Genomic DNA, 9,401 nt, shown 5'->3' with positions numbered 1-9,401 from the left:
TTTCATTGGTATTGTAAAGCGACATATAATTTAAGATAATTTTTTTTCTTCTAAAATGTCATACAATTTGGGACGAAGAAGTATAATTATGATTATAATTATAAAACAAAAATAGCCAAAAAAAAGGATTAACCAGGTTACTTATTTCTCAACAAAATTGAGATTTTTTTTTTTTTTTTAAGTAGCTTAATGGCTAGAGCTCACATAATTTAATTGTGGAGAAGTGGGGTGTCTGGAGTTCGAACTCCGACCCCTACATATAATATGCAATATCCCTTAAAAATTGAGATTTCTATCGTTCGAGAATACAAAATTTCCCAATAAATTGGAGTTTCAACAACTCAGAGATATGTGGATCCAGATTTTACAAGTAAAGGAAAACAATCACATAATCCCAATCAAATGGCATATTGCACAAATAATATATCATACAGAACCATAAAATAATATGGTTATTCATGTATAGGAACTTATTCTTTATGGAGAAAACAAAACAACATGATTTCCTTTCAAATAAAAGATGTTTATTCGTTGCCCAATTTTTAGCAAAACACGAAACAAAGATACTGATATAATCACCTAATTTAGCAAGTCTGCCAAGGTTGCTAAGAAGTCTCAAGTTTTTGTTTTTGACCTGTCTATGTTAAATGTGACTTGCTATTGTTATCTTTATTGGGAATTTTTTAACAGCAAACACATAAATTGTTATTGATAATAAGAGGAAATCAGTACAAGTGACTGAATTCTCATAGTGAATCAAAGTACAAGTACTACACTTCCCCATCCATTTCTGAAAATTGGTTCTAAAGATATGGTGGTCCCAAGTTTTTACCAAAAACCAACTCCACCACAATTGCATTCTTTTTTTTTTTTTTATTTATTTTAGATTTAGATATTCATTTTTTTATGGGTAGATTTTGATATCCATAAAAAGCTTAAAACCCCTCTTATTTTTGTTTTGTTTTATTTCATGTTTATAGTACACTCCCAAAACCTAACATGAAATTTAAAACAACTTAAATATATTTTATTTATAATTTAAAGTAAATAACGTCCGGCCAAAAGCTAACATTTTAGACGGAGCCCGTTTCCTCCACCCTCCCACAAAACATGCAAAACTTCTGTCTGTTCGCATTCAAAACACCCATAATAGCTAGGTTCACCCTTGATCGGAATTCGGTCAAGTAACAACGTTCAAGCAAAAGCTAACACTTTAGACGGAGCGCGACACTTCCAAAGACCACCAAACACACACTCCTCATCTCCGGATAAATTATCCTCAATCAAAAATAGTCTCTCAAGTAGCTTACGATACGAGTTCACCGAGAAAGCTCTCCCTCCCTCCGGCCTCCACAACCACTTGTCTCTCCCTTCTCCCAACAACGCCCCTTCCCACACAAAGAGTTCTCTTCGCCACACCAAATTCCAACTCCCCTCTCCCTCTCTACCATTCACCACTTCCCCCACACTACAATTCATATGGTTCGAGATTACAAATAAACGCAGGAAGAGATGCATAAACGAAATATCAGATCACCACCTATCCCTCCAAAAACTTGTACTCAAGCCATCCCTCATCTTTCTTACTACCTCCGAATTGAACCAATAAACACAACCGAACTCCTCTAATTTAGGAAAAATTTAGGAAAATGAGCGACATTGATGGGTTAGAATTTTGAACATCATGTCTAGTTTATGGTACAAACAAGAGAACGGTCTCTAGGTTGGTTGAGAGCTTATTACATAGATGGGAAAATAGGGTTTATGTATGTATCTTGAAAATAATTTTTCCCCCAAAAGCATCAAACACATTTAATGGTTCTATGATGTGTGACAAAAGACCTTTTTTCCATTGGGGCCAAAATTCATCAATATTTTGTTGTTTTCTTCATATAATATAAGGTCCATATTAAGTCTAAATGAAGGGAAAATTTCAAATTTTTATTTCAACATTTTATTGAACATGAAGGTTGTACGGTTATTCAGCCTGTGGTGATGGTTTGTGAATGAAGATTAGGAGCGAGGTTTATTTGTTAAACTATATAGTGGATAGTTCTTCTCCACTATGATGCTTAGTCTAAACTTGTGTTGTAAAGGTTGGAGAACCTCATGTGTTTTCTTATTAATACGATTTTTGCTTTTAAAACAAATACTTCTTCAATTTAAAATACACACAACAAAAAGATGAATAAAAAGTGAATAAATAGACAATGATTTTAATGATCCTTTGTCAACATAACAAGACTTTTATGAGCATAAAAAACAAATATGAAAAACTAATACTTTCCCTTAAAAATAAAAATAAAAACTAATACTTAAATAAGACTAAATAAGACTAACTAAAATAAATAAATCAAAACCCTAATCAATTCCACTGAAAAGGTGGTACAACCCATATGGGAGGTGCCATACCTTTGAAGTAAGATTTATAAGGGCAATGAACACCAAAGCTTCCATGCTTTATGTTATATATTCCCATATCAAAAGGACCTCTAGGATAAGGAACCGGTACTTCGTTATAATAATTATCAGAATAGTAAATAGAATCCTTTTGTAGATAACTTGAGAAATATGAAGTTGATACTGACATTGAATCGCCATCACCCACAAATAAAACATTGTCTCCTAAACTCTCAAGTTTCGACAAATGCATAAGCTTATCACCTTTGTCATTCAATTCCAACTTAAATACATGTAAAGAATTAGTACCTTTGTTGATATTTTTTACCCTATTTATAAACCTTCTCACCATCCACAACTCTCCATCCAATGATTTCACTAAATAAGTAAGTGGAGAATAAGTTGCATCATCACTCCTTTGTAACAAAACATTTGGAATTCTTTGTTCCACATCCCAAGGGTCATCCGAATAACAAAGATCGAAGCACACAATTTTTTTCCAACGAGTTACAGCATACACCAAACCTTTGTAGAATGTAATATCGATGAAACCAAAATGGTCAGTGTCTTGTATGTATGTCCAAAACTCTTGTCCTGCTTTTATAAAAGCAAGACAACTACGGGTAGTGTAAATTGCTGCAACCACATAATCATTTGGACTTGTTATAGGATCAACCGACAATGTAACCTTATGCACATTGAAGTCGTAATCCTTACATACCATATAATTATCGATGGGTGGCAAACTAATAGGAGCAACATCCTTAAAAGGATTCACCCAAGTGATGACATCTTCTTCGTCTAACGTTGCGAGCCAGCCATGACTTGAGCCGCAACATCTCTTGTTGTTTAGCATTGTCGATTCTAATGGATACACTCTATTTGCAGGTATGCTATACAAACATCGCTTTTCTGGACTCTTTTCTGAAGGGATCGTTAGCATAGGCATTATATTGCTTCTAAATTGGTGATCGTGTTGATGACTAAGGTTTGCAATTGAGTGCCAATTTTTACAGACAGAACCAAACCAAATATGATCAATTGGTTCAGTTAACTTCTCAAGAATCATGTTGAGAGCGAGTGAATCTAAGTTTGCCCAGTCTCGCTTAATCACCATGCTTCTTTCTAGGGTTTTTCGTTGTTGAAAGAGTCTGTAGCCTCGCTTAATCTAATTTTCTATAAACAAAAACACCGTGTCAATTGTCAAAAAATATTCCCATATTAAGTAGTAAAGAAGGCACTAAAAGAAATCAAAATTATCGACTCTATTATGTTGTAATTGAAACATGGAATAAAAACCAAACTATTGCACTAAAATATTGAACAAATAACAGAAAGTTGAAGATCTAAAATCCTTTAAGAGCTGTCATGAGTCGCATAACATATATTAAATTAAAAAAAGAAACAAGAAACAAACCTCAAATCGGAAGTGGATTAAACGAATTTTACAGGAAAATGAGAGAAAAAGATATTTGATTCGTATGTGAGCGAGCTTCTAATATACTTTTCCTATTGTTTTGCACTGATATTTCTAAGTTGGCTTCGCATTATCGTATTTAAAGAAAGATTTTGTCAGTTCTATATTCACGCTGAATATATTGTTTTATTTTTTTTTTGAAGGAACTGAATATATTATTATTAGGTACAAATTTGTTACCAATATATTTTCAAAAAATATAATTTAAAAGGAAACGTGTTGACTGTTTAAAAAAAAAAAAAGGGAAACGTGTTGAAAAATCTTACAGATATGATCAATTTATACGGATGCTTTTTGGATAAATTAGTATCTAAAATTGCATATTATCTATAGGATATAGTATCTTCAAAAAAAGTTTGTTGTTGTTGTTTGTATTACTTTTTTTTTTATAATATTTGTCATATTCTTATGATGATAACCATGTCTTTTGTATGTTTTTATAAATTAAGTTTGCAATATTGTATGTTTTTATAAATTAAGTTTGCAGTAAGATGTATCTTAGCGTCCTATTAAGAGGATTGACAACAACAAATGAATTAAGCAAAATACATTTAGAAATTGATATTTAACTGAGTTTTCTTGCAAAATACATTTAGGAAAAAGGGGCATTTGATGTGAGTAAAGCCTGATAAAAAATTGTTTAATCTAAAATTCAAAGTTAGATTCTCTTAAAAAATTTGTCCTTTGGTGGTGCTCTTAAAAAATTTGAACCCAATTGTTTGGTTAAGGCATTACACTTTGATGCTCCCACCATGGAAGATTTGAATTGATCAGCACATGTGGGTAGGCGGTCCGATGACTACTGTATGGATGATGCTATGAAATACTTTCTTAGACATTAACCCGGGGTACACAACAAAAATATACTTTCTTTTGGGATTTTAAAAATATTTGACCGAGAAATAAAAAAATAAAAAAAAAAAGATATTTTATACTCTCATCTTGTAACATGAAGCCTACACATTTTTACTTTATATGTTTTTTATAATGTTTTTTTAGCTTTGTTTATCGTTTTGAAGATTGTCTAGTGTTTAGTATGTTAAAGCACCCAACATCCATGTGTCTTGGTCTTGGATTCACTTGTGTTTTGTGCAAAAGTGTCATTGTTCATCTTTTCACTTGTTGAATTGATTCATACACATTTGAATCGTATCACAAAAGTTTCTAACTTTGTGTGAATTGATTCATGACTTCTGTGAATTGACATGACTTGTGTGAATCGATTCACTCTGCCTTGTCTAAAACATACATGAATCGTATCACCATGTCTCTGACTTATCCTGAATCGATTCATACTGTTTTGAATCGTATCAAAACTCATGCTGCAGAGCCTGAATCGACTCAAAAATCACTTGACATGAATCAATCTTCATGACATTTTCACCTTTCCAGATTTGTCATTTAGTGGTCTGAATCGATTCACTCATTTAATGAATCGGTTCATTCAGTTGATTTAGCTCGAAATTTTACACTCCATCACCTTCGTTATATATACTCTCCTCCTCATAACTCTCAAATAATTGAATCATTTGCAACTATTCTCTCTAGGTCTTAAAAACTCATTTGCACATAAATTGTTCAAGATTAAACACTTTTTCCTAGAATCACTTTGTACATTGAGTCACATTGATTTGCTAGGGTGCTAGTAGGGATTGTAATTTGGTTCTTTCAAGAAGATTGATTGGGCTTAATCAAGGGCGCTTCAAAGTGAAGTGAATAATCTCATTCCACCTTCGGAGCTCTTGGGGTCTTTCTAACCGTTCTTGAAGTTGAAGGGTGTTCGTTTACCGGACGTAGCATGGAAGACTTGAGTGAAGAGTTCGAAGGGGTGCACGGGTAATCAAAGATTCGAAGATTCAAGGAGCACCAAATTCAAAGGTTATTTGAAGTTTGGGGAAGTCTTTGTATAGGTGGGTTGAAGAATTAGGTTTAATTTCAAGGAACTCTTGTAAACACATTTGTATTCAACATTGTTACTTAGTGGATGACCTTGGCGAATGCGTACTTCATCAAGAAGAGTAGACATAGCTCTAGCGAGGACAAGAAAGAGTGAACTACTATAAAAATATCGGTGTTATCTCTCTTCCCTATCCTCTTTACTTTTCATTATTGCATATGATAAATTGAATAATTGTTACGATAATTGGTAGTGTTGATCTAAGTTGTTTCTATCAAAAGTTAATCTAATTCGTTGAATTAGGTTTAATAATTTAGCTTAGATCAATTGAGTGCAAGTTCCATTCAATTCTTTTATATCATATGCATTGTGTTTTCAATTAATATAGCTTGGTATTATTGTTCATATAGGTTTGGTATTGAAATTGTCTAAAGTTTTGTAAGTTGTTCAAGGCACATTAAAGTTTGATTGTTAATAAGATTTGTATTGTGAATCACTCAATTCTACATTGAATCTTATTACACATAGATTTATCTTTTTGCTTATTGTTGTGATTGTTCGCGTGTTGTGATTGTTCGGGCACGATTTCAATAGTCGATTTCGTTAAAATTACTTTTTATCAATAAATAAATAGATGTCCATCTTATAACTCTAATTTTAGAGTATTTAGTTAATCATAGTAACTGAACACACAATGAAAAATAATATCGTATACTGAAAATTAATATCGTGCTTATTTTTATTTTTATTTTTATTGAAAAGGACTATATATGGAGCATATCTTCCATAAAAAATGGTGCATATCTATTTCTAGATAACCTTTCAAAAAATCTATAAATAGATAAGTTGGCACTTTAAAAATGACAAATTTTAGATGCATTTCTTTTTTAAGTACTTTTTGTATGATTCTTATCTTAACTACCTATGGTATTCTCAAATTCGTAGATTTTTTAGAAATTCGTGATAACAACAAAAAAATACATTTTAATTGATGTTGGTCCTTTGTAATCTTATATAGAAGGTGGTTAGAGTTTCTTGTTAAGATGATGGATTTGAACTTTTTTCTTAATAATTTTCCTATTTTTTGAAAAAATAAAACGCTAGCTTAAATTTTTAAACCTGAGTGTTTTTGTAAATATTAGTAAATGATCTTCTTTAAAAAATATCCAAATTTTGAGTTTATTAGTAAACGATTTTCTTCAACTGATTTTGTATAAAAATTATAATATTTGATTATCTTCATGCAAATTTGATTGAAAGAATGCATACGTGTCTATTTAGTTTTCCAAACTTTTTTATCATTCAAAATGTATTTATACACTAGAATTATATGATTTTGCCTTTGAGGGAAAAATTATATGATTTATAAGTAGTTCCAACTATGAATGATATAAATGTATCCATTAAATTTATATGTTTGAAAATTAATTACATAATTTATTTATTTTATTTTTCTCAAAACTTCTCAGTCATGTATATTTGTTCATATTGTACTATAAAGACATAGTAATTAAAGTTGAACATGAAAATCTGCCGTAAAAAATAATGTGTCTACTTATATTAATTATCCTACTACAAGTTTTTATTTTTATCTTGTATGAGTCATTAAAGTTGTTGTGTGGTTGTTTTATTAAGTTAGGTTTGTTGTAAAAGATAAAGTCCTATATGCATTCAAACTTTCTAATAGAGTTATGTATGATGCATATATATGACTAATCTTAATGTGTTATTTTATTTTTCTTTGTATTGTTGATGTTTTTTATGTTGTATTGAAGAAGTTATTGCTATTGAAATAATAAAAGTTTCTTGATTCATGTGGAAAACAACTTGGTATAATTTCAAAATTTGTATTATTGTTAAGTAAGCAGTCGAAATTATCTGAACTTGGGTTATAATAACACGAAGAAGAAAAAAAACACTGTATGTATAAATATAGTATCTACGACTAAGGTCTCGTTTGAATTGGCTTATTTTGAGCTTATATGGGCTTATCTACTCCCATAAACCTTTTTAAAGGTGTTTGGGTAAATAAATAAAAATAGCTTATCATAGTTTCATAAGCTGCTTATGCCATATTTTAATAAGCCTAAATTTTCAGCTTACCCTCCGGCTTAACAAGGAGCTTATGAATTTATGTAACCTCCTTCGATTCTCTCTGGATCCACTTTTTCAAAACATATATTTTAATTTTTTTGTTTTTGTTTTTAGAAACAAACATATATTTTAATTATAATGTTAGTTATCTTTGACGGTACATGAGTAACAAAATTGCTATATACTTATCTTATCAAAGTAACATACATAACTAAGATTATTATTTTTTTGAAGGAAGATTTTTATTATTTTTTTGTTACGTAACAAAATGAAAGTGAATAAATAAAACAAACTTAACTTGTCTTTTTTAGGTAACAAACTGTACACTATTATCTTTGATTTTTGTGGTTCGATTCTTTGATTTCTTTGTTAAATTAAAGATATTTAAAATTTGGCAAAATTACACTTTTAGTCCCTTAACTTAATTTCAGGTAATAATTTGGTCATTTATCTTTTTTTCATTTCAATTCGGTCTTTTTTGTCCATTTTCATATGAATTTTTAAGCTTAAAATTCATGATTTTATTTTCTTATGGTCTTTCAATCTTCAAATCTATGATCCTCGTCTATGTTTGCATAAGAATATTAGATTTGAAGCTTGAAAATGTATATAAAAATAGACAAAAAGGACCAAATTTTGAAATGAAAAAAAGATAAAGGACCAAACTGTTACCTGAAATTAAGTTAAGGGACTAAAAGTGTAATTTTGCCTTAAAATTTCGATAATTGCTTATGTAATATCATATCCAAACACTTCAATTTATGTAAGTACTTTTTAATGTACATATCCAAACATAAATAGCTTATGATGTAAGCTCTAATGTTATAAGCCCTAATGCCATAAGCACCTATATAAGCTGTTTATCCAAACGGGACCTAAGAGAATCTCCATAACCTTTTATATTTTGCTAAATTAGACTTTAATCCTTCAAATTATTTTTAGTTTTCCATTTGATCCCTAAGTTTTTTTTTTTTTTTTTTTTTTTTTTTTTTTTTTTTTTTTGCATTCAGCTGTGGTACATTAAGTTAGAAACATTGGATATTTTGATCATTCAAATTTTTTCATTTCATTTTGAATCCTTATATTTTAATATCTTCTAAATTTGGTTTTTCAAGTTACAAATTAAATATTAAACACTTTTATCTCTATATAACTATAACTACCCAATTCCTGCATAACGATGAATTCAATGAAACACATATTGCCCTGGACAATTTAGTCCTTCAAATCCTAAAAAGTAATTATTTTTCCTCAGGAAAAAATTAAATTTATTGGCTATATAGTTTGCAATTTAGTCCTCCAAATCCTTAAAAATTTGTATGATTTAGTTGTCATTTTCAAAGTTCAAAATTATTCATATCCACCGTACTTCAACGGTGAATTTATTCTTGTTACCAACGGTTAAATGATGTCCCTAAAATGACAAATAAAATTTGCCCGGGAACTGTCCCGCTCAATTGAAAAAAACCAATTCATTTATTTTATAAATTTATAATAGAAAAAATAATAAAATAAGAAAGATAAGAAGAAAAA

General features: G+C 30.0%; 1 protein-coding gene across 1 annotated transcript; it reads right to left on the bottom strand.

The window, feature by feature from the left end:
- Window positions 1-2,365: 2,365 nt before the first annotated feature.
- Window positions 2,366-3,517, bottom strand: LOC11413960 (uncharacterized). Its single transcript, XM_003613528.3, has one exon. The coding sequence runs from the start codon at window positions 3,515-3,517 to the stop codon at window positions 2,366-2,368; it is 1,152 nt and encodes a 383-aa protein (XP_003613576.1).
- Window positions 3,518-9,401: the final 5,884 nt, after the last annotated feature.

This window comes from Medicago truncatula, chromosome 5 (genome assembly GCF_003473485.1).
Source record: "Medicago truncatula cultivar Jemalong A17 chromosome 5, MtrunA17r5.0-ANR, whole genome shotgun sequence".
Classification (NCBI taxonomy): Eukaryota; Viridiplantae; Streptophyta; class Magnoliopsida; order Fabales; family Fabaceae; genus Medicago; species Medicago truncatula.
Note: the sequence above shows the minus strand (reverse complement) of the source record. Positions and strands in the feature narration are given on the sequence as shown.